This window comes from Condylura cristata, unplaced genomic scaffold (genome assembly GCF_000260355.1).
Source record: "Condylura cristata isolate star-nosed mole 26May11 unplaced genomic scaffold, ConCri1.0 scaffold00026, whole genome shotgun sequence".
NCBI classification, from domain to species: Eukaryota; Metazoa; Chordata; class Mammalia; order Eulipotyphla; family Talpidae; genus Condylura; species Condylura cristata.
In genome coordinates, this window is record NW_004567127.1 from 5,717,856 (window position 1) to 5,744,640 (window position 26,785).

General features: G+C 36.4%; 1 protein-coding gene across 1 annotated transcript in view; it reads left to right on the top strand.

The window, feature by feature from the left end:
- The window catches only part of TRIM33 (tripartite motif containing 33), a 58,083-nt gene that overhangs the window by 22,535 nt on the left and 8,763 nt on the right, over positions 1–26,785 (top strand). Inside the window, exons 5-14 of the mRNA XM_004689489.1 lie at positions 2,822–2,938; positions 5,238–5,352; positions 7,335–7,481; positions 8,001–8,118; positions 9,521–9,795; positions 10,369–10,533; positions 15,782–15,982; positions 20,934–21,066; positions 23,086–23,149; positions 26,095–26,254. Coding sequence (XP_004689546.1) covers positions 2,822–2,938; positions 5,238–5,352; positions 7,335–7,481; positions 8,001–8,118; positions 9,521–9,795; positions 10,369–10,533; positions 15,782–15,982; positions 20,934–21,066; positions 23,086–23,149; positions 26,095–26,254 — 1,495 coding nt within the window. The remainder of the gene's footprint in view (positions 1–2,821; positions 2,939–5,237; positions 5,353–7,334; positions 7,482–8,000; positions 8,119–9,520; positions 9,796–10,368; positions 10,534–15,781; positions 15,983–20,933; positions 21,067–23,085; positions 23,150–26,094; positions 26,255–26,785) is intronic.

A 26,785-nucleotide genomic window follows, 5' to 3' on the forward strand; every position in this document is an offset into this window, starting at 1 on the left:
CAAGTAGAGTTGTGTCTAATTTGCACAGGATCTAAATTAAATGTGCGGTTCAAAAGTTATAGTTTGAAGTTACTAGTTGAATGATTTCAACCTTTAAAATACAATCTTTATTCATTGCACATTCTTTTGAGAACTGTGTTTTCAGTACTGTAATGAAATACTGAAAACAGCTTGTTGAAGAACCCATTAAGTATGACTACTTTACATGAATTATATCCCAAGAAAACAGCTTTCATATATTTAAAATTAGTCAAAAGTATGTCTAATACATTTTTGCTTAATCTTCCTTCTCAATTCTGAATTAATTTTGATTAATTCTTATTAGTTAAGAAAACACCATGTTAGTATAATTAGTGAAGATAGTCAGAAGTAGTTGGTGGCCAAAACTTCCATGTTGCTCCCCTTTTCTAACTCCAGCTAGTATTTTTCTTTTGTTAACACAATTGAAATTTATTCAAGTAAACAAAAAAAAAATCATTTTTTCCCTAGTCAGTCCTTTATTTACTATTATTTGAATTGAATGTTCAACAAAATGGACAGGGCTCTTTAGCACCTGGTGTCTTCATGAACTCATCGAGCTTTGCCTTTTCCTGATTTCTGAAAGTCATAGAGGCTTCAGAATTGCGTACTTTTGGTTTCTGCAGGGGTTTTTCCCCCCCTGTGAGGGTACTTACTAGAGAATTCTTATGCTTTAATACTTACCTTAGTTGTCACCTTCTATATAAGGACAGGAAAGGACACATTTTTGCCTAGGTGTTTTAGTGTTTGCTTGCTGCTTCTTCACATGAATGTAGCAGTATTATTTCTAGAAACCAGGTTTCTAAAATTACAATTTTGAGATGGGAAGAGAAATATTTATAAGGTTAAATATCTTTTTTTTTTTTTTTTTTAAAGATTTTATTTTATTTGTGCATACAGAACTGGGATACAGACCAGAGATGTGGAGGGTGAGAGAATTCACCAGAGACAGAGTGGCGTGCAGAACAGGCAGATCAACGAAATACACTGCTGAGGGGAGCAGCGGGCGGGTCAGGAGAGGTCCGCCACGCCATGTGGTCACCTCCGGGGCAGGCGGGAATCGAACTCATGAGGAAGCGGCTTTAGATTCTCAGTGCTGTGCTCTAACCCGCTGCGCCACCAGGGAGGGCCTAAATATCTTTTTTTAAAAAAAGATTTATTTATTCATATAGAGCTGGAGTACAGGCCAGAGATGTGGAGGGTGAGAGGATTCACCAGAGACAGAGAGGGGAGCAGAACAGGCAGATCGACGAAGTACACTGCTGCGGGGAGCAGCGGGTGGGTCAGGAGAGGTCTGCCGCGCCATGTGGTCACCTCTGGGGCAGGCGGGAATCAAACTCATGCGGAAGTGGCTTAAACTTCTCAGTGCTGTGCTTTAACCCTCTGTGCCAATAGGGAGGGCCTATAAGGTTAAATATCTTTATAAATTAAAGGTATTTATTTTCTTTGATATAATGGACAGATCATATTTTCATGTGTTAACAAACTATTCTAGTATTTGCATATATGCAAAATATCTCCATAACTAGTCTAAGTGTAGCATCCATTACCTTACAAAGTTAGAATTTTTATTTTTGATGGAAATGTTCTTGTACCAAATTTCAAATAGACAATACAATATTATACGCTATAGTCCCCATTTTATATATATATCCCCTTTGCCATGACTTAATTATTTTATAGCTGGGAGTTTGTACTTTCTAACCCTCTTCTCTTACAGTTATGCCATCTCCTTTATCTATCTCCTGCATCTGATAACTACTCATCTTACATTTAGTGTCCATGAGTTACTTACTTTGTTTAGTATTTTAGATTTCACATGTAAGTGCTACTTTAATTAAAGCACTTTTCCTTCTCTCTATGACTTATTTCACTGGGCATAATCTCTTCTGATCTGTCCATGGTGTCACAAACGGCAAAATTTTATTTTTAAAGATTCATTGTCCCACTGTAAATGTAAACTTCATCTCTCTCTACCCCCTCAGTAGGCACTTAGGTTGTGTCCTGATCTTGGCTGTTGTGAAAAATGCTACAGATATCTTTTCATATTAGTAGTTTCATATTTTTTAGGTAAATAATCTGACATGAAATGGCTGGATCACATGGTTATTCTAGTCTTAATTTTTGGAACAATCTCTGTATTGTTTTTCATAGTTAAGCTCCGGTTTGCATTCCCAAAAATAGTATGTAAAGTTACACTTTTCTCCACATCCTTACTAAGTCGGACTGAGCCATTCCTTATATTTAGGGAATAGCCATGTAACTGTTGTGAGGTGGTGTCTCTTTGTGGCTTTCATTTGCATTTCCCTAGTGATAAGTGATAAGCACTTTTTCATGTGTCTATTGACCATCTATGTGTCTGCTTTGGTGAATTGTTCTACATAGTTTCTCTGCCTGCTTTTTAAGTCAGGTTTTATTGTTGAATCGTTGCTATACTTATATTTTAAAATACATAAAGAAATGGCTAATGAGCTATATATAACAAGTGACTTTATAAAGTTGTATTTTATGATTTAAAATGTATATAACTTAGGAATTTAGGTCTTTTAAAAACTGCAATCCTACATTAAAACTTTTATCTACGAATACTTGAAACAGTTTTTGAGACATTTTTGAGTATGCCTAAAAAGTTTCCCAGGGTGATGTGAGAAGGGGAGGGTTTGGTATTAGAACTTGTGGAGAGGAGGTATGTGTAGCCAAAATAGAAAGTTGGTGGTTCAAGATTGACTCATGTGGCATTTCATTCCAAAGTCCTTAGTGGTAGATTTTCTATTTTAATTGTAGTGTTTGTTTTGTTTTTAAGGTATCAGTTTTTGGAAGAAGCTTTTCAAAACCAGAAAGGTGTAATTGAGAATCTGTTGGCTAAGCTTCTTGAGAAGAAGAATTATGTTCATTTTGCAGCTACTCAGGTGCAAAATAGGTAAGTATGTTGCCATAAAACCATAATTTCTTTCACTTTGAAGATTACTGAACACAGTGGGTCCAGTTTAAATGTTGTCTGCCTTTATTACGCATATATGGCACACCCTTTTTTAGGGGCTAAATGTTATGATTTGAATTTGGGCTATAAGTCAACTTTGGTCTTTGTAAAACTTTAGTTAAATGTAGAAAACACATTTAACATACAGAGAATTTAAAATTTAAACTAGCAATGGGAACACAACGTATAGAGTAAAAAGAGTGGTGGCCAGACTTATTTTGCCATCTGTAAAGTAAGCATTAAAACTACTTACTACTCAGTAGCAGTACTCTTAAGAAGAATAGGCAGTATCATTTCAGACAAATAGTAAAATCCTTGATGTTAGCTATTTTTTTTTTCTTTTATCAACAGTTTTTAAAAATTTCTATTTTGGTTCATTTCTAGATTGGAAGTAAATTCTGTAACTAAGGAGTCTTACCAGGATTAGGACTGTAAATGCACACACTTGGAAGTACTATAAATAAAACTTGTTCATTCCTGGAGTATGAATAGGTTAATATTTGTTGTTCCTTAGATTCACAAATGCTGGGATTTTTCAGTCCTTTTAGAATATTGAAATTTCATTGATTTATGATGATTAAAATGGTGCATTGTAGATACTCAAAAAACTTGCATTATCATTTAGACTTAAGATGGTAGAACTTCCATCTTTAAGTTATTGAAAAGGAACATGTAATCTACAATTTCAATTTAGAGGTAATCTAAATTGTAAGAGGTAATCTAAGAGGTAATCTCTAAATTGTAGGTTATATGTTAATATGTATGTGCACATTAGCCAAGGATGTCTAGTACTTAGTGAAATGTCAGGCTCTTTTAGTTATATTACTCGTTGTGTTGTGGATGTTGTTGGAGAAGATAACTGTCTTGTCATAAATGACCATTGGATGTCCACTTTCAGAGAAATGATAGGGAGTTCCATATTTTTCTATATTTTGCATATTATTCCTAAACTTGTATGAAAGAGCAGAATAAGAAATGTATAAGATTGCAGAGGGTTGGAGAAATTAATGAGTTCATCTCCAGAAAGCATTAAAAAAGTATTAAATTTTCTAATAATCCCCTATAAGATGATATATCTCCAATTTATCAGTGTGTGTTCATTTTTCTCTCCCTTCACAGTTGAACATACAGCACATCATCTGTTTAAATCTAATGAGGCCTTACCGTGGCCCTACATGTTCTCTGCTTTCAGCATGCATAATAAATTCAGTTTTTGGCTGAGTCATTTTGAGTCCTTTATTTCTTATCACTAGTAATCAGCATTTTCATTTTAAGAAAATGTCTTCCACTTGCTTTAATATGGAGAGAACTGAATAAAAATTTCAAATAAGTGCCCAAACAAGCACTGATGTACAGACAAAGGAGGGGGAAGTTACACACGTTTCTGACTCAGAGTATAATAGTTATTCAGTTTGAATTTGGCAATGAAAGACAATTTAGGGATTAAAAATATACGTTATAGTTATACATTTATAGAATGTATAAGTGTTGAAGGCAGTCTTCTTAAGGTTGTTCATTAACAAATAGATGTTTTATTGAAGGTATTCTCCCTCTTCCTGTTTTGTAAATAGTAGTAGGATATCAGCTATTTTATATTTGCAACCAAAACTTTCATAACCTAAATGGGCATTTATCCCTATTTCAGAAACATGTTAACTTTTTAAAAATGGACTCAATGTATTTTTCTGCCCTAATTATATACAGAAGAAACTTTGGAAGGGGAGATAATGTGTGAGAACCCACATTGGAAGTGGTTTAAGTTATAAGTGAGAATAAATGCTTGTAAGCTTAATTCCTGCTATCTCAAAAGATAATTCTTGGTTGCAGCATTGTTCTTTTGCACATAGTTCTTAAGCGCATTAAGATTAAATAGGATGATCTGCCAGATCTGACAGTAGCCAGCGACTGTTAGGTGTCGTACACATCCATGGCAGGAGCTAAAGAGCTCTGACTTCACGCTCTACTTGACTCTTTCGATCTAGATTAACCCAGATTAATAAAGTGGCCTTTGTGAGTTCAATTTAAAATGACTAAATATTTAGTTTATTCTTTGTCTATATACCTAACTTGTTTGGACAAAATTGAGTGGTCAGGTCTGCTGAAACATAAGATATACATTTTGACAGAGGTTTAATATTAATTACTTGGTTAAGTGCCCAGTTGGATGAATTTCTGTACAGTTGATGATTCAGAGACGTAGGATAAGTTGATAACCTAATGATGCATTTCTCTTATTCAGGATAAAAGAAGTAAATGAGACTAACAAACGAGTAGAACAGGAAATTAAAGTGGCCATTTTCACCCTTATCAATGAAATTAATAAGAAAGGAAAATCTCTCTTACAGCAGCTAGAGGTACGGTTCAAAGCCAAAATAAAACAAAAACTGCTTCTCTTGCTCTTTAGCTATTTTAAATGTTTATTTGAAAGCTTTTTTAGATTGGTCGGGGGTTGGGTATGGAAGTACAGTAAATAAAAAAAATTTCATATTCTATTGGAAAACAAAACTTTTATTAAGATAGTTACCTTGCATCCCTTTTTAATAATACTAATTTTAGCTGTCTAAATTAATAGGTAGCATTTCCTCTTAGGAATGAAAGAGTGATTCTTAAAATGTGATGTAAATGAAGATAAAGCTGATGCATCGCATTCACCCTTTTTTTTTCCACCCCCACAAATAGGCCCTCATTTTAAATTATATGAGTGCATATTGAGTTTCTGCTTGACTCACTTGTGTGTTTTACATTATTTTGAAAATATTTTCATAGTTTTGCTAAAAATGCTCATTTTTTGAAATTTACAAACTGCACTAGCTGATAATTTTGTTGTATTAGGTCTTTGTATTGTATGTTTTGAGATTAACATGTGGATAGAATTTCCAGAAGAGAATCTGGTCAGTATGTTAACTCTAAATTTTATCTAAGCATCATCTCTGATCATCACAGTTGATTGGTTCTCAAAATTTTGTGATTTTAAATAGTCTCAGATGACATGGAATTATATTTTCTGCACCACTGAATAGAAGAAATTTAAACTACTTTAACCGTTCAAGCAAACTAAATTTGATGATTTTAATTTTCATTACTTTTAAACTAAAATTTTCCCCGTTTGATTACTTCATAAAATGTTGTAAAATTTTACTCAGCACAAATGAAATTTGTGTCAGTAGAGTTTTTCTTCCGAATTTCTTTGTCTTCTGAGATTTTTTTTTTCTATTGCAGAACAATGGCACAAAAACTACTTCACTCAGTGTTCAAGTTCTCTTTACTGTGCATTTAACCCTGATAGGTTTTGATTTTCAGAAAGGTGGTATAAATAAAGAGAACTTAGCAGCAGCTAATTTTGTTATCTTTTCACTTAATGTCAGTACTTAATGTCATTTAAACTGCAGGGCTGAGTGTTTTCAAATCCTTTCAAGAACTTTTGATGCTATAATAATATTAATACCCAGTGATAAGGTTGCCAGATATTTCTAACATGGTGACAATTTACATAGATTTTTTTTAAAGTATGAAATGCCCCAAAACATTGGAAATAGAGGTTTTCCTAAGATTTCTAGGTGGAATGTTTTTAGGGAAAGTTGTAAGTTATCCAGCAAAATTCAATTTAGTTTTTTTATCCACTGATTTACATTATGAAATGAGCAGCTTACTCCTTAGGGAGGAAAAAATAGTGCATTAAACCAAGTTGAATCTATTTTATAAGAAAATAACGTATGGCATGCTGAATGTCAAAGTACATAAGTCATCACCTACCTCTTCAGGGAATTTTAGTCCCCAGAAAGCAATTTATTTTTCCTTTGCAGCACTTCCCCCAATATGGTCTTCCCTTCAGCCCTTACTGATTCCCTTGTTCTTTATGAACTTGGAGAAAAGGTTCCCTGATTTCTCTTACACCTCTGAAATTTATCTTTCTCATTCAGTTTGACTTTGTATGCCACACCAGTAGATGGCACTGAAAACACAAAACTTTCTTTTCTTTCAAAAGTGTAGTGAGTCAAGATTATGTAAAATTATTTCTAAAGTTTTTCTCATTGTGCTACAGAATTTATAATGGATTAACCTAATACGTAGACACTAAGATGTCTACGGGAAAAGAGAGGCAGCAAATAATAGTAATTTCTCTAGGTGGAACATCCTAATAATTATCCTAGAAAATTATTTTAGTCCAACTCTTTCTGTGACATTTCTTTTGCTTACAGAGCTAGTAAGTGAGGAGCATGCCAACTTAACCCCATTTTAAAAATACAGAGGTCATATATTTAGTTGCTAGTGCAATTACGAGCTCTCCCCTCCCTCCCCCATAAACTTCTTCAGTGAATCTCTTGTTCTGTTTCAGAATGTCACAAAAGAAAGACAGATGAAGTTACTACAGCAGCAAAATGACATCACAGGCCTTTCCCGGCAGGTGAAGCATGTCATGAACTTTACAAACTGGGCAATTGCAAGCGGCAGCAGCACAGCACTGCTGTACAGCAAGCGACTGGTAAGGCACACGGTGTTTTTACTTTTCTGTGAGTCGGCTTTCCTGAAAATAATGTAATTACAGGAGTTAACACAGTCATATTCACGAAGTTTAAACGTATCATGAATGGCACTTGTTGGAAGTACAGATTTTGAATTTGGCAAATTAACTATCATCACATCAAGATACAGAAAATTTCTATTCCCCACAGTTTCCTAGTTCCCCTCTACCCTGGGATGTAGGTGGTAACCTTAGTCTAATGGTCTAATACCCAGTAATTATTAGAAAATACCTGTTACTTTCTAAAATTTCATGTGAGTGTAATTTGAAGTTATCTGCTATTGACATGTAGTTGGTCTTTGCATATGTCAGAAACTCAAGCATATGAATTTGATCATTTATTTAGCTTTTAAACATGATTTACTGTTGCCTCTGAGGCCGATGCTGAAGGGCTACATGGGCTTAATGTCTTTACCTTGCATTGCATATTTTCTCAAGAATATTCGATCTTAAGACTAATGTGGACTTTTTCCCTTTAAGATTACTTTTCAATTGCGCCATATTTTGAAAGCACGGTGTGATCCTGTCCCTGCTGCTAATGGAGCAATACGCTTCCATTGTGATCCCACCTTCTGGGCAAAGAATGTAGTCAATTTAGGTGAGAAATAATTAGTTCTTTAAAAATATATGTGTGTATATGTATATGTATAGAATCTATAGCTCTGAATTAGAAGAAAGCATCTCAAACAAATTTTAAGAACTTAGTATCTTCATTCTAACATGAACTTCTCGGGATATACTATCATCATTGAAAGCTCACGAGAGCTATATTCATTACATAATTAAGGAGGTTGAGTGTCCTCTGTATAGTTTCTATTTAATGCATATCATTTCCCCCTCACCCCCATCTTTTAAAATTGATCCTGGGTATTTGATATGGAAATCTTAGAAAACAGATCTTCATCCTCTGGAAGACTTTCTTAGATGCTTAGTAGTTTGTATATTAATTGTACCAGATTATCCCCTAGAGGAGGACCTCCAGGATGCTGATGTGTGAAAGTCGTGTCCTGAGAAGTGTTTGAAACATAAGAGTAGCTCTGTCACATGGAGAGAAGTGGACTTCGTTTTGTTGCTCCACAGTGTGGACCTGAGGACCGTAGGTAAAAGTCAAAGAGAGAGAGACAGGTAGCTCAATTACAAATAAACAAGTAGCATAAAAACAAACTTCCCAACAATTGGAGCATCTGCAGAGTTAAGTAAACTCACTTTCAAAGTAGTCAAGTCTTCAGCGTTGGAAACTAGAAAGAGAGGTGCGTGGCCTTATGTGGAATGGCAGTCGGTGTGGTTCTTCAGATTCATTGATAGCCTTAGACAGGGTATAACACTTTGTGTGTGTGTTAAGATAGCTGTTTAGTTTTTATATTATCAAGGATTTTGAAAAAAAAAATATGGCAGATCTTATGATGTATACATAGCCTAAAATACTGATGGGCTGTTCACAGGAAAATTTTGCTACCACCTTAGGTTAAACCTTCCTAAAAATTGCTTTCCATTTCTAGAAAGCCATAGGCTCCTGAGAAGCAAAGAAAATTGTCTTTTTCTATGGCTATGTGTTTGAAACATTCAGCATTTCCAAACAAGACAGATGTGTAGCAATCCGTACTCCGTCCTTAAACCATTTTTGGAGTTCTAAGGCACATGAAATCAGCATTAGCAATTTTGAGTTTCCTTGACTCTTGACAGGAGAGAACTGACTTATACTATATGGATGGGCCTCCTCTAGGACTGTCTCTTTCAACGCTTTAATTTTCTGTACATCTTTGTAAATAAAGAGTAAGTGCAGGTGGTGTAACTCAAAGTCAAAGTAATCAAAAGGTAATTATTTGGCTTTGGACTCTATTAGGTTTCAGGTATTCATCTAGTTCCCATCTCTACTGTACTGTTGGATGCTTTGAGTGTTAATAATTGTCAGAGGAAAGAGGAGAGGATAGTGAGTAATCCACAAAATAAGTGATTTAGTTGGTTACATGTAAATTATTCTCATTTTTTAAATCCTTTAGGTAATCTAGTAATAGAGAGTAAACCAGCTCCTGGTTATACTCCTAATGTTGTAGTCGGGCAAGTTCCTCCAGGGACAAACCACATTAGTAAAACTCCTGGACAGATTAACTTAGCACAACTTCGACTCCAGCACATGCAGCAACAAGTGTATGCACAGAAACATCAGCAGTTGCAACAGATGAGGATGCAGCAGCCACCTGCGCCTGCACCGACTACGACGACGACAACACAGCAGCACCCCAGGCAGACGGCCCCGCAGATGCTGCAGCAGCAGGTGAGAGTTGCCTCACTGTTCCTGGTGTAAATGACGAGGGCCTGCGGACTGCATCTTTCCTTCTATCCGGTATAAGCAGGGACAGAGCTCAGAAAGTTAACTTGAGTGTTTGTTCTAGGAATGGCAGGCATGTGGGGAAGGTACACAAAGGGTTATGAGCAGATGTTTACCAAGAGAAACAAAATTAACTCACTAGCACTCTTGAAAATGCACAAGTTTTCTTATCTCCATGCTAGGCCTTTTCCGATTTTTGTATGTAGTGTTGGGCCAGGTTGTCTGTCTATAAGATCTGTTAGGTTCTTTGGGCATTTGTTCAAATTTTCCCATTCCTGTTGTTTTCTTAGATCATCCAAATCAAAATTACTAATCCCGGATTGAATAAATTAATGTTGATAGGCCTTAAGCAAGTGAATATACTAAAAGAAGAGGGTTGGGACTAGAGATGAGGAGAACGACTTAAATTTTCTACTTCTATATCCTTCTACCCTGACTTTTTTTTTTAACTTCAGTGCTTTTTAATTGAAAGAAGCTTTTTAAAATATACCACCTAAATGCTATCTCTGCCTTTTATAGCCTCCAAGATTGATCAGTGTGCAAACAATGCAAAGAGGCAACATGAACTGTGGAGCTTTCCAAGCACATCAGATGAGATTGGCTCAGAATGCTGCCCGAATACCAGGAATACCCAGGCACAGCGGCCCTCAGTATTCCATGATGCAGCCACACCTCCAAAGACAAGTATGCCTAGAGTTACATTTGTAAGAGTCATACAATTTTAAAACTAAAAGACAACATTTTTCTTAATTGTGGTGGGTGGGGGAGGTGGTGTAGCCTTTGATGTTTCTTCTTGCCTTGGAAGACACATATATACCTAAAATTTTGTATGCAACTTTAAGGGCTTTGACCTCATTAAACCCCCATATACTCCATATACTATGAGTTGAAGGACCCAGGCTCCTATCCTGGTGCCTAATTTATTTTGCAGAAGTGAAAAACAAAAGCTATTGCTATTTGCCCATAATGACAGGCAATAGTGGTAAGAATCATGTTTAGAACCTAGTTTCCTGAAATTGTTTCTCTGCTTTTTTAGTCCTACATTTTGAAATTAACTATTAAAAGGACTTTGAAAACGATAGTTATGCTGTATATAACATTTTTGGGTTTTTCTACACATTGTCCTTTTTGGGACATACATATGTCTACTCTTAAAAATAAAATGACAATGGAAGCATATTTTCTAATCTTTGATTAAATATAGTTGATTTTATGTATATAGGAGGTGTGATTATAAAGTGAGACTACTTTTACATACATTTTAACTTTTAGAATCATCTGGTGAAAAAAACGTTGAACAAGTACTGGCCTAAGCAGTGGACCTGTTTAGTCCAGTGCTCTAGAGAGATTTTTTGACTAGTACACATCACAGTTGAAGGTTGACATTTAAAAGTTCCATTTTAACTTTAAGTTTTAATAGTTGCAGAGGACATACTTTCTGGCATATTGTAAACAAATATATAAGATAAAATCTTACATCATTCTTGTAAATCAACCTACTGAAACCAAAATAACCATGGTAAACTCATTTTTTAAAGTGAAAATTTTATAATTCCATTTTTCCTTGAACTTAAACTTCTGCTACAGAATTTTATCTTAACATGCTTATATTTACTTGTAATTTTATGCTGGAAAATGTCTACCTTAAAAATTCTTAATTTTCCAGTGACAGTATTAAAAGGACATTTTGAAATGTTTTCCTACTGAATTACCAGTTCAAAAATAGGGATATATTTACATAGTTTTAAGAATATTAGAAAATATAGGAAATAAAATTCCTTTAAATGCACTTTTCTTGGCGATCTAGATGGAGTTTATTTTCCCTTTCTACTCACTTAACATTTCTTATTAACCACACATGTATATATTTTTACATCATTGTTCATTTTTGCTCCGTGTTTGCTTTCCGTCTCAGGTATAGTCCCATAAAATTCCCACCACCAAGTCACTCATCACCACAGTCCCTCATGTTCTTCCCTCTTCTGCTTTGACCCCACTCTTCCCTCCTTCGCTGCATGTCTTTGTCTTTTTCCCCTTTCCTTAGCCCTTGTTTGGTTTCCCTATTTACCGCCTGTAAATGAAACCATCCCATATTTTCCCTTTTCCTTTTGACTTATTTGACTTATACCCTTCCAGCTCCATCCATGTGCATTTACATTTGTGTGTCTGTTACCAACTGTTACTACTCACTTAAAAAATTTTGTTCGCATTTGATGCTCAAGATACTTATTAGCAAAAACATGTAACTGGGATTAAAAAAGATCTTCCTCAATTCTTTGGTCTTTTTCTACATTATAAGCTGAAACTCACAATGAATTATCCAAATGTTTTCTCTGTCTTTTATTAGTTGATAATTTCTTCAGGTCTTTCTTCATTATTGATGATCATCAAGTAAAACCTACTGAAAGATTGATATCCAGGGTTTGGAGTCAGTCATGATTGTAACACCATGGCACCTATTTTTTCCCATTGCACATTGCTTGTCTCCAGTTTTTTGTTACCTTCATGGTAGAGTAAGATTGTTAATTGGGGTCTCTTTAGTGATGCAGGGGGTTGAGTCTCAGCACTATGAAGCTATCCGTAGCCACTGCAACACGAGTTCAATCCCCGGCCAGGGAGCTAACCCACAGGGCACAGTAGGTCTCGCCTATCTCCCTGCTATTCCCCTCAGCAATGTGTTTCAGTAGATCCGTCTGTTCTGCTCCCCCCTCTGTCTCTGATGAATCCTCTCACACACTCTCTTTCCCCTCCTGCAGCTCCTGGCCTGTACCTCAGTTCTTGTATGCATTAATAAATGAAATTAATCTTTTTTTTCAAAAGATTAATTACCAGCAAAGATCAACTGGGGTTTTTTTTTTTTAGACAGATAGTTGGGCACTTAGGAAAGTAGTCGTAGGAAAGGAGAACATGCCACATTCTCAGGTAAGTCTGGTTTCACTTAGAAAAATGTGTATGTGCAGGTTGAGGATCTGGACATTCATTTCCTTAAAAGTGTCCACACCCCACAAGCCCCTAGGACATGGAAAATCTGAGTGCTGCCTGGGAGCCGGTACACCCTTTTGGAAAGGTTGCAGAAGCAGCTAGATCAGACCAAACATTTGCTTACAGAACTTGTCCTTTGGCTTTAGTGTCCCTGCAGAAATACTGAATGTTAGAAATTATAAGTTATAAATACTTTACATATTTTGGTGTAGAAATTTCCAAAGATTTTCATCACTGTTAAATAGTCCTCAGAACAGTCTTTGTAATGAGGCTGGTCAGGTAACATTAGCTACATTTTGAATTACAGAGATTATGTGCATTGTGTAAAGGTCACTCAGTATTAAACCCACAGGGATTACAATTGAGATGATTTTGTACATTTTAAAAATGTACAAAATTACGTAAAAATAAACTATTAATATATTTTGAAAAAAAGGTCACTCAGTATTAGAGTCAGGAGTTGATGTCATGTTTCTGTTTATAAATTCATTTTTTACTATAACTAAACGCACAGATTACATGAGTAAACTATTTTTGTTAAGCTGTACTTGATGTATACAATTATATTAGCTTCAAACATGCAGCATAATGATTCATTATATGTATTTGAGAAATGATCACCATAATAAATCTAGTTAACATCTGTTCCCAGACATAGTTACAACTAATTTTTTGTTTGTGATAAGGACTTAAAAAAATACATTCTCTTGGGCCCTCCCTGGTGGCACAGTGGGTTGAAGTGCAGCACTATGAAGCCTTCAGCAGCCACTGCATGAATTCCATTCCCCAGCAGGGAGGTGACCCATGTGGAGTGGCAGATGTCTCCTATCTTCTCACTGCTCCCCTCAGCAGTATGTTTCAGTCCGTCTGCCTGTTCTGTTCCCCACTCTGTCTCTGGTGAATCCTCTCACCCCTCACACCTCTGGCATGCACCTCAGCACTTGCATGCATAAATAAATAAATCTTTTAAAAAAAATTGTGCTCGGAAAACTGGACTGCTACATGCAAAAGAAGCTAGATCACTGCCTCACACCATGCACCAAAACCAACTCAAAATGGATTAAAAGATTAGACTTAAAAGACCTGAAACCATAAAATACGTAGAAGAAAATATATGCAAAAACTACATGATATCCACATCAGGAATATCTTTAAAGACACATCACCTAAAGCAAAGAAAATGAAGGAAGAGCTAAACAGCTAGGGTTACATCAGATTAAAGAGATTCTGTACAGCAAATGAGACTACACAAAACAAAAGAGACACCCCACCGAAGTTTTGTACATAATACTAAGGACAAAGGACTGATCACAAAGATCTACAAAGAGCTAATGAAGCCCAACAAAAACAAACACCCCAGTTAAAAAATGGACAGAAGAGCTAAAAAGACACTTTTCCAAAGAAGAAATGCAAATGGCTAATAGGCATTTGAAAAAATGTTCAACATCACTTGTAATCAGGGAAATGCAAATAAAAACCACAATGAGATACCACCTTACAATAGTGAGAATGGCACCAATTAAAAAAAACTAGCAACAACAAATGTTGGTGAGGATGTAGAGAAAAAGAGACTCTCCTATACTGCTGGTGGGAATGCAAACTGCTCCAACCACTATGAAGAGCTGAGTGGAGGTTTGTCAGACTATTAAAAATGGAGCAAATTTACTCCTAGGAATCTGTCCAAAGGACACCTGTACCTCTATGCTTATTGCAGCACAATTTACAATAGGTAAGGTATGGAAGCAACCCAGATGCCCAAAAATAGATGACTGGGTCAAGAAGGTGTTGTTTATTTACAGTGAAAAAAGATAAATTTAGGCTTTTTACAGCAACATGGATGGAGCTGAAGGGATTATGCTCAGTGAAATTAGCCAGAAAAAGAAACATACTGAAATGGACTCACCTATAGGAGTGTGAGGAATGCAGAGAAAAAAAAAAGTGATTAAAAAAAAAAAAAAAGTAGGCCCCTCCCTGGTGGCATAGTGGATTAAAGCACAACACTGAGAAGCTAAAGTCACTTCAGCATGAGTTCGACCCCTGCCCCAGAGGAGACCCTTGTGGCGTGGCAGACCTCTCCTGACCTGCCCACTGCGCCCCTCAGCAGTGTACTTTGTCAGTTGGGCTCTTCTGCTCCCCACTCTGTCTCTGGTGAAGCTTCTCACTGCCCCTACACCCCTGGCCTGTACCCCAGTTCTGTATGCATAAGTAAATAAGTCTTAAAAAAAAAGTAATATAATAAAGTAAAAATCAAAATCATAGGGCAACTATAGATCAGAAACATTTTATAGGGGAGGACGCGGGAAAAGGACCAGGAAAGGGGGGGCGGTAGAGCACAAGGGACTATGGTGGTAGTATATGGGTGAATTGAGGGTGGGAATTTCATGGGGAAGCCATAACTTGTACAAAATTGAAGAATGATACAATGGATTTTTTTTTAAAGGGAACTTCCAACAAAAAAAAAAAAAAAAAAAATCATTAAAACACTCTCAAGCAACTTTCCAGTCTGTAGTATAGCATTATTTGTATAGTCACTGTGCTTTATTTATTTTGACATTTTATAGTTAAGTTTATATGTTATGTTAAAGTTAACCATTCTTATTTTTTAAAAAGCAAAAGAATTGAAGAATGTAGACAAAACAGTGACTTTCCTGGTCTGATATTTGAATACTTAAGAGACTTCCACATCCTCTCTTTATTTAAATCTGATATGAAGTCATCAAGGTGACAGGTCGAAAATGATCTACTTTTCCTTAAACACACAAAAATGAACAGAAAATGAATAGGCCAAATTATTCGAATTACTCGTATAATTTTGAGAGGGCCTATTGTTTATCAGCTAAAGGTATCAAACAATGTGTATGCCCCCTAAAGTAAAAATTACTGTAAAGGTATAGCACATAGTATTAGGATATCTTGGCAAATCAAGTAATAGTGTTTTCTTTCCTAACAGCATTCAAATCCGGGGCATGCTGGACCCTTTCCTGTTGTGTCAGTGCACAATACCACAGTAAATCCAACCAGCCCCACTACAGCTACTATGGCAAATGCGAATCGAGGTCCTACCAGCCCGTCTGTTACAGCAATAGAACTAATCCCCTCAGTTACCAATCCAGAAAACCTTCCATCCCTGCCAGATATTCCACCCATTCAGGTTTGTATCTAAATTTAGTGAGAGATTTAAGAATTGTATCAGTTTGTTTTTAATTTAGGTACAACATGTTTTTGAAACTCCCACAGAGCTGTATATAAAGATTTGAATTTTTTTTAAAGTTATGTGTGCTAAAACTAGCACTCTTCAGGGTTTTAAAATTCAGGATGTCATCTGCCCCAATAGATCAGTTTATCCCTTACTCACACCTGCACAGCAACCTTGTGTTTGATGAAGAGTTTAGCTCTAGCAAGGAGACCTAGGGCCAAAATGTGTTGGTGACTTTTGTCAGTTTTAAGTACAAAAAAGATTGTTAACTGTTAACTCTTTGTGTAGACAAATTGGAGTGAGAACGGGACAGGTTGGAAGACCTAGATACTGGACATCGATGGGGGGTGAGGTACAAGAGCACACACTGGAGTGGGGGAGGGGAGGTAAAGGGGAGAGTGGATCGAACATGAAGGGCTGAGGATCTGAGGTGTTTCTTTCCCTTTCACATACATTTCCTTGAAGAAAAACTGAAATTTTCATGATTTAAGTGTGAAGTAAAGACATTGTATTGTTAAATGTAGTTAAACCTTTGACAGTTACATGGTGTCATGTCTTGCATCATGTGAGGTACTCGGCATGGGAACAGGAGGGGGCAAAGCCGCTTGGACCCTGGATGCTTTCTGTGATCGGAGTTTAATATTTTCATGGATTTTAAGAATTACAAAAACATTAAGCACTCCAGCCTAGTGTTTGAAATCATTTTATGATGTGTATTGGCCCTGTTGAATGACTTTTCTTCAATCACTAGAGGGAAAGGTTGGGCTTCAAACTTTGTACTTCTGATGACAAGCTATAGCAGGGAGGTGGTTTGGGTTGTGGACCTGGACAGGTGGAGTATTGAGGCTCCTTGAACAACCAGAGATTATACATGCTAAGCACTGCTGTGTGCTAAAGCCCCTGGGCATTAAGGATAAAGAAATAACAAAGACTTTGGTTCCAGTTGTTAAACAGGGAGAAGGAAGCTTGCATATGTCAAAAATAGTATCATTTCCTAGAGCTAGTCACTTTGGTTCAGTTCTTACTTAGACCTCTCGGAATAAGAATAAACACTCTACATCTGAAATATTGGGAATTATGAGAGAAATGGCCCTGTGAGGCTTTGCCTGCCATCTTACCCAGAAGAGTTTTAAAGTCAGGTCAAGAAACTGTCATATGTTCCATTCCATCTTTAATTTTTAAACAATTTTTTTAAAAAAATGGTATTGAATCTCTTTTACTTTTGAAAATTGAGGTATGATTTACATACTGTAAAATTTTAAGAATATACATTTTAAGGTTTTTTTTTCTTAGTATAGTCATGAGATTATACAGCCATTAACACTAATTTCAGAATATTTTCATCACCCCTAAAAAAACTATGTACTCATTAACAGTCAGTCATTTTTTCCTCAACTTCTGGAAACCAATGTTATTACTTTGTTTCTGTGGAGTTGCATATTCTGAACATTACATGTGAATGGGATTGTATAGTAGGTGACCTTTTCTTTCTTCTTTCATTTACCATGTTTTCTAGGTTTACCCGTTTTTGTAGTATGTATGAGTACTAAATTCCTTTTTATGACTGAATATTCTATTGTACAGAAAGACTACATTTGTTCACCTGTGCATAAATTGATGGAAATTTTTTTTCCATTTTCCTACACTTACGCATAGAATTATTTTGTGTGTGAATATAAAGTTGTATTTTCTGTGCAGTAAATATCTAGTTGTAGAATTATAGGATCATACCATAGTATGTTTAAATGAATTTGGAATTGTCAAACTGTTTCCAAATTCCAAATGGTTGTTATCTTTTTACATTCCTACCATTGCAGTGTAGGATTTTAGTTTCTCCACATCCTTTTACCTACATCTTTATACTGACCCTTTTTACTTTCGAAAGCAATTAGATGTGATTATCAGAAAAAACACTACAGTAAGAAATAGTTAGCCATGTGAATCAAAAATAAAGAAAGCCTATCTATCATCTTTTGAAGAATTACTTACATTTTCTCCTGTAGTTCCATTGTATAGTAAAAAGGAACTTGGCACACAGGAAGTGGACAGGTAGCATAACTAGAACACAGATGGAAAAGACATGTAAGGCAATTTTGCCTGTTGACCTACCAACATTAATCAGTATACCCACGCAGTGTAGAATAGCTATTTACTTAAGTAGAATTCTCTTAACCTGAATTGCTTTTTAAATTATGCACTGTAATTGTCTATTTCTGGGACAGTGATAATTCATTTGTAATTTTGACCTTGCAGGGGATGCATAATGAACCTGAACTTTTTGAATAGATAAATAAACGTTCAGTTCTGTTCAGGTTAGATCATAATTAATAGATGTATTTTAACAATTTACTTAAGTAAGTGATGTTTAATATTTGGCATTCTTAGTAACAGTTTATCTAGGTGCCACACTGGGTATTGTGAAGTCAGGGTGTGCATTGTCAGCACTAGTATTTTAAAGGTCTCGACAGTGGGCTTAAAAGCTCTGTGTATAGAGCACAGAGTAGAGTTCTTAAGGGTGCGAGGGTTTTCAGAATGGTTAATGAGCACTAAACTTCAACTTAAAGTCCTCAGCTGCTTTAGCTTTCACCCTCTCCTTTGAAATTTTGAAGCAGAAGATTCTCTTTTCCACTCTAGCTGTGAAAGTTCTGGATTACATCTTCTTTCAATATAAGATTATTTCATGTATGTGGAAAATTTGTTGACTATTTAGGCATCTTCATTAATAATCTCAACCGGTCTTGAGAGCTTGTTGCAGCTTCTATGTTAGCATTTGCTGGTTCACCTAACATTTTGATGTGATGTTAGGAAACGTCATGATCTGTCGGGGACCAGCCCCGATTTCAGGCTGTTGAGAGGCTGACACAAGCAGTGTCTCAAGGTGGGAATGAAGTCGGTGAGATGATATTCTAAAAATTGGGGAGTAAAGGGGAGCGGGAGTGAGGAAGACACGGAAGTCGGAGTCAGGTGCAAATTTTCCTGTTCTGCCTTTTGTAGAAGTTTATTTTATACATTAGGAGCAAGCAGTGGGATGGCATCAGCACATGAACTGGGCAGAGAGATTACAATCATCTTTTTTTCTAAGAATAGTCTGGGGTCATTTTGACCTTTACTTGAGATTATAACATGCTAAAGTCAATCAAGGTTAAAAACAGGTACATAGGTGCACAAAGTTTAAGACTAGTATTACTATAGTGGAGATTAACTAAAACAAAAGTCCCTTAAACCTTATCTACTACTTAATGGGGTTTTTGTTTTTCTACCTGAGACATCCTGGGAGGCAGGGAGAGGAAATTCCTTGAAAATCAAATCTCTGAGTAGGAGACATAGGTGAATTTCCTTAATCTAAAGACCTGCAAGACTAGCCAGAAGACTTTGTGGATTCCTTTGAAGTGTAGCAGGTAGTAGAAAACCTGACTAGTTCCAAAACAGGCAACGTGGATGAATTTCCACATCTAAAAGCCAGACAATAGGAAGTTTGAGTAATTCTAGAAGCTGAATAGAAGGCTAGGTGAGATAATAGAATGATGAGATTTGGGTTTTCCTCCATCTGGCAGTGAGAGAGACTTTGCAAAAACAGCCCTTTTGCTTTTATTTATCAACTAGTAGTCAAGTCACTTGAGGAATTTCTCAACCTGGTGCAGTGCTTGCTTGTCAGGCCTTATGCTGCTGAGGCAATCCGATTGTAAGCTGAAAGTTGTTCAGAATATTTTGATATTACGATTATACAAAAAAGGGAGGTCATAACATAAGTTAGCAGTGGAAAGTGATTTTTCAGAGCTTTTCCCTATCTACCCGGAATCTGTCAGACGATAGACGTTGCATAGCTTGTGTCAGTGATCCACACTCTTAATAGCTTCGAACTTCTCTTCTGAGCTGCTGTTTATACCTTAAGCCCTCTGGGTTTTCAACCTGTCGTCTTCTTTGTCTTCTTTTAGCATAATCATTTCTGCTTTTGGTTTGAAGCAAGAGAGATCTGACTCTCTTTTTCACTTGAACACTTTGAGGCCATTGTAGAATTATTATGTGGCCTAATTTCAGTATTTTTGTGTCTCTGAAAAGGAGGGATGCCTGTTGGTGGAGTAGTTAGAACTTAACGTAACATTTATTGATTAGGTTGCTGATTTATATGGACATGGTTTGTGGCACCCTAAAACAATCTAGTAACATCAAAGGTGAGTGATCCCAGATCACCATGACAGAAGAATAACAAAAAAGAAAGATTTGAAATGTTACAAGAATCACCAATAGGCGACTCACACATAGAGTAACCACCTGCTATTGGAGGTGCAGTGCTGATAGGCCTGTTTGGGGCAGGACTGCCACAGACGCGTTTCTTTCTTTCTTTCTTTTTTTTTTAATGGCAGTATCTGCAGTGTGAGAAAGGAAGTAAGGTGAAAATAAGGTGTGCCTGTGAATAAAGGACTCAGTCCTTGTGCACTGTAAAGGGCAGTATATCCCAGGATAAGGCCTTTCTGTTTAATATGAATAAACTTTCCAAAGTTTCTAAGTTAAGTACTGGCATGATCAAATTTCTGCTCGAGTGAATTGTTCTGTCACCACTATGGATATTGAAATAAAGGAAGGGAGAGCAAGGATGTTGATTACAAAGGAACCTTGTATCAACTTGAGAAAAAGCAGAAGTGTCAGTGTTATCAGAATTATTTTCATAGTAGAAAAAAAAGGACTTAGATAATTGAGTTTTGTCTTGAGCTGTTAAGTATTTCTTGAATAATATTAAAACTTTATTCACATAAGCTTTATATTGTGTAGATCTTCAGGGGAGCTAATGTTTGATTTTGGTTAATTTCTTTGCTAGTAAATTGTTAACATAAGCAGTTATACTGATGGAATTAATAATTTCTCTGTTTTAATCAAAGTAAATTTGTCCTTTCATTCTTTCTCTTAGTTGGAAGATGCTGGTTCAAGTAGTTTAGATAATCTACTAAGTAGATACATCTCAGGCAGTCACCTACCCCCACAGCCTACAAGTACCATGAATCCCTCCCCAGGACCCTCTGCCCTATCACCAGGATCATCAGGTAAAGCTAACCAAGGTACAGTAAACCCCCACTTATTAAAGTTGTTAATAGTTTTTTTGTAAACCACAGTTTAAGTGAAATAATGGATAAGAAAAACCATCAATGTTTCATTCATAGTTGGCTGGGATTCTTTTTTTCTCAGCATGTTATAACAAAATGATGTTAAACGAAGCTCTTGCTTAAGGAAGGACCTGCTGTATCACTTCACTTCTTTAATACTTTAAGAAAAGTTACTTTTTAGTAAATGTATTAGTCATGATTTCTTCAGCAAAGCACAACTAGTAGAAGGTAGAGAATAGGGGAGACTTTAAGAAATTGGCTCTTGATTAGTAAGACTGGTGAGTCTGAAACCTGCATAACAGACTGGAGTCCCAGGGAAGAGTGGACGCTGGTCTTGAGTCTGAAAGCAAACTTTTTCCTCTTTGGACCTCAATTCTTCTCTTTTGGCCTTTGATTCATTGAATGAAGCCACCCACATTGAGGTTGATGTGTTTTATTCAGAATTTACCCAGTTGTCATATTAAGCATGTCTAAGACACTGCTGGGTTTTGTTAGGCCAGTTTGATACAGTGTTCTAGCCAAATCAGCACTTAATTAACCATCATAGTAACAAGTCAAAAATCATTATTTTTCTTCACTTACTGTTGGCAGCTTACATCTACTTGAAGTAATTATATGTCTGTAGTGTAAACTGTATAGAATTCTAATCTACTTCTTCCCAAACCCCTAGCTGTATTCATGCTCTTTGATGGATTTGTAGACACAATTACCTCCCACATCTTATTTTTGTTATGCAGGTGGTTAGTTGAGTTTCTTTTGGCTTAAGCCCAGTTTTTTTTTTTCTTTTTTTTTTAAGTTACTGGCATTTGGCCATGTCTTTTTTAGGGGAGGAGCAGAGACTGGCCACTGACTTTGTAGCCTAGTGGAGATCCAGCGGGTCACTCTGCCATTCCTGGTCCAAACCATTTTACCTCCCTGAGCAGTGGTTGGGAACCTTTTAAAATCATCAAGCTTTCCTGTTTGAAATTTTTTCCCTTTTGCCAGTTACCACCTCTTGTGTTCTTTTGCCCCTTTCTCTCCCTTCTTCCTGAGCCTCAGAATACTCCCCGTGTTTGTTGATCTCCCTTAGTTTTTATTGTTACGTTATTGAATTGCCTGCTTTTTAAATGGGCAGTATTTTTTTCCCTGATGTACTTGGCTGTAGCTAATTCTCTCCGATTCCTCCCATTTTATTGAAAATGGCTCATGTCACCCTTTTTTGGGGTCATGTCATAGTCTGTGGTGTGTACATACCACACATTGTGTATGTGTGTGTGTGTACATGAGGTGTAAAAGAATGCAAAAGTTGAAATTTTTAAGAAAGACAACAAGGAAAGGCAAGTGAACTTTCAACTTGAGATTTTAAAAAAGAATCTTAAGTTTACTGTGACTTTTAAAGTGTGATCAATCAAGTCCATAAGCTTAGGTCTTCCAAAATCCCATTTAGTTTTATTGACCCTTTTATAATGAATAAGTCAATTCCAAGATCAACAGTGCAGTGCAGAAGTTGCTATCAGATATATTTTTTTTAAGTAAATTGTTACTTCTTTCTCACTGTTTCTAGAAAAAAGACAAATATAAAGGCGGTTTTTGTGTATGATGTCTCATTAATACGTTTTTTCAGTTTTTTGTTTTACATTTTGAGGCTTAGTATACTTACTGCAGGACTACTAAAAAAGGATAGAATAATTGAAGGAGTCTGAGTAGGCTATTTACCCTGGGTGACTTGTGGTGGGTGGCATATAGCTTTTTCTTAATCTGGATTGTTTTTGCTGATCGCATAGTATTGCTTAGAGAATGATTTTGAGAGGTATCTGTGTTCAATTGAGAGAAGTTGACTGATGTTTGCTATCTCTCACCTTGAGACTAAGACTGGCTCAAGGGATTGGTAAAATGTGTTATACCTTACGAATTTTGTAACTGATAGGTAGAATGTGAATATTACCTGGTTTGAAACTCACTTGTTGAATCATTTTTCAGGTTTATCTAATTCTCATACACCTGTGAGACCCCCTAGTACCTCTAGTACTGGCAGTCGAGGCAGGTGAGTAGTAAATAATTTAAATAAACTCTTTGTTGTTAAGAAGAAGTTCAAACATCTCTTTTTTAAGTAGAATGTTACAGTGACTCTTCTACATGGTAACACGCAGCTTCAACAATGACCAACTTAAAGGTCAGTCTTGTCTTCCCTGTCCTCTAGTGTTGGCAGTTGAGTTTAAATGAATAAACTCTTCATTGTTGTTATGGAAAATTTCAGATACATATTTTTAAAAGTATGAATATTACATTGAACTCTCCACTATACTTTTGCTTCTTCTGTGTTCCATCCATCTATTCTCCCTTGGTCTGCACTATTCTGAAACAAATCTGATATAGTTTCACTTGTGACTATTTCTTATGTGTCACTTACATATATTTAAAGAAAGTTTAAAATTTATAGCTTCAGAACCTGAGGAAAAAATCAACAACTGATTCTTTAGCCTTAGTAGAAGTCAGTTAATGTTTAGATTTTGCAATTTTCCCCATAGTTATCTTTTTTAAAAAAATATTTATTTATACATACAAGAATTGAGGTACAGGCCAGTAATGTTGAGGATAAAAGGATTCACCAGAGGCAGAGTGGGGAGCAGAACAAGCAGATCTACTGAAATACATTGCTAAGGAGAGCAGTGGGCGAGACAGGAGAGGTCTGTGCATGGTGAGGTCAGCTCCTGGGCTGGGGATCCAGAACTCTCCTCAGTGGCTGCAAATAGCTTCATAATGCTGCACTTTAACCTCTTGCACCACCAGGGGGCCCGCCCATAATTGCCTTTTTAATTAGATTCAGATAAACTATATATATATATATACATCATCACAGCAGATACATTGAGGTTAAAATCAATTTACTTGTTGAAGAAGTACATTGTTCTGTGGAGTCCCTCCATTTCTCCTATCTTGTCATTTAAATACATTGTAAGTATGTAGATAAAGAAGTTTGATCAGCTTTAAATTTGATTTGGGGAGGGGTGGTATAATACACTTTTTCGGTGGTACTGTATCCTTCATCAGGAGCACAAGTCTGGTCACTTTCCACTGTTCATGCTAGCTGACCATTAACGATTATTGCCTAGCTGTACATATGTTTATATGTTTTTTGCTGGTATTAAGAAATTATATTTTAATTATTATGTCTTTTTTTTTTCTTTATTAAGCCCGTTTGCATAATAATGAGTTGGTTCCCAGCACTATAACTGTGACCAAGGAATTTTTAAATTATTATGACCTTTGCGCGTTCATATACTTCAACATTTTATATATGCTCTAATGCATTAAAGATGTTATTTTTATACATGCCTTAATTGTTCTTAGATTTGTCAGAACTTTTTCCAAATTGGCTTGATCTTATTGCTAATAGTTATCTTAAACATTTCCTTATTTTCGACCCAAATGCCCAAAAATAAATGACTGCATTAAGAAGATGTGGTGCATATACACAATGGAATACTATTCAGCAAAAAAAAAAAAAAAAAAAAGAATCTAATGCCATTTGTGGCAACATGGATGGAGTTGGAGTTAGAAGGGATTATGCTCAGTGAAATAAGCCCAAAAGGAAAAGGAAAAATTTGGGCCATTTTACTTAGAGGAGGAATATAGGGAAATCAAGTAAGGGATCAGAGGGGGAAATTACAACATTTTTTTTAAAAAAGCAATATAACAAAACTAAACAAAAGTAATCAGCTATAAATCAGAGACATTTGTGGGAGTGGGGGTGTTGGGGTGGGGAGCGTAAGGACTAAGGTGATGGTACATGGTCAGTGATGGGAATTCTGTGGGGACAGCACCTGATGTAAAACTAATACAAGTAAATTAAATATATATATTATACAGACATAGACTTACTTGTTTCCTATTTCCTATTATAAGATATTCCAGGTTTGTCTTACACATTTTCTGCCTCAGGGCAAGAGCCAGCCATTTCTCTTAATGATCTTGTTAGTAGGGAAATGGTGTTTGGAAATAATTTTGTGGGCACTAGAGACACTCAGTGCTCCTGCATTGTTCATTGTTTCTTACTCCTTTTTGGTGGACAGCGCTAAGAAACAGTGGATGTGACGGGCTTGAAAAAAAGAGTATGTTAAGTTAAAATACAATCAAGCAAGTACTTAATACCAGTTTTCAGAATGTACAAACTGATCAACATTGTATTTTAACTTATTTATTCAGCTACTTGCCAGTAGTTTTGTTTTGTGCACTAGCTAGAACCTGTTAGCCATGCATCTATCTTTTTTTTTTTTTTTTTATTTGTGCATACAGAGCTGGGGTACAGGCCAGAGGCTCAGGGGCGGCGAGAGGCCTCACCAGAGACAGAGCGGGGAACAGAACAGGCAGACAGACGAAGTACACTGCTGAGGGGAGCAGCGGGCGGGTCAGGAGAGGCCTGCCACACCATGTGGTCACCTCCGGGGCAGGCGGGAATCGAACTCATGTGGAAGCGGCCTCAGACTCTCAATGCTGTGCTTCAACCCGCTGCGCCACCAGGGAGGGCCCACATCTATCTTTTTAATCTGTCACTGCATTGATTCAAATGAGGGCCTTCTGGCTGTTGGGTTATTGGCTGCTCATCCGCTTCTCAATCTCCACCTTCACAAGCTGAAGTACTGGTTGCTTGGAGGTGGCTTCCTGAACTGATACTATTGATGTGGTATACTAAGTTTTGGGGTAGGAAGAACATTTTATAGAAATAAGAGATCACTGACATTCTATACCACTAGTTTGGGGGAATTGTTCTTTATGAGATTCCTAATGACTTAGTGTAAGTGCTTCAGGCCATGAAATTTGCCTTTAGTTTGATCTGTTCATTTATCATACTCCTTAATGTCATTCTGAGGGTTTCTCCTATGAAGTTAGTGAATTGTTGTTTTCACCTTGATGGGCATTACTTTTCATATAGTTGTTTTTATGTACATCAGACAATCAAACACATGGCCTTTTTTCTTTTCTTACTAGCTGTGGATCATCAGGCCGAACCACCGAGAAGACAAGTCTTAGTTTTAAGTCTGATCAAGTGAAGGTCAAACAAGAACCTGGGACTGAAGACGAAATATGTAGCTTTTCAGGAGCTGTGAAACAAGAAAAGACGGAGGACGGCAGGCGGAGTGCCTGCATGGTGAGCTCCCCTTGGGCTCTCACAGCGGCTTAACATGTCCCTGACGCCTCTGTCTCTGAGAGAGTAGACTCTATTGGACTGTTTGATAGTGAGCTGTGTACCTTTACTTTTGAATTTTTACATCTCTTATTAAGCAGATACTTCTTTTTCTCATTTAACTTTTTCAAGTCAGCTGACTGATGAGAAAGGACTTAATTTAAAATTAGATCTCCATTTGAAACTAGTTGATATTTTGCGTTTAAATCGCATTCTGCCATGTTCTGAATTTATTAATCCTCTCAAGAGTCACAGTGAGCCTCAGGCCACAAAATACCCTTCGCTATTTTCCTGGACCGATGAGCTCAGAATTACGAGTGCTGACATAAAAGAAGTTCAGTGATCAAAGACCTCTGTGGTAGGAGATTGCCTTTAACTAATGAATTATTAACCACATTAGAATTCCTTCAATTGAACATTTTACAAAGTTTAATAGAGAATAAAAGCATTTTTATTTTGTTTAGGAATTTTAATCTTGGGGTTTTTTTCCCCTGC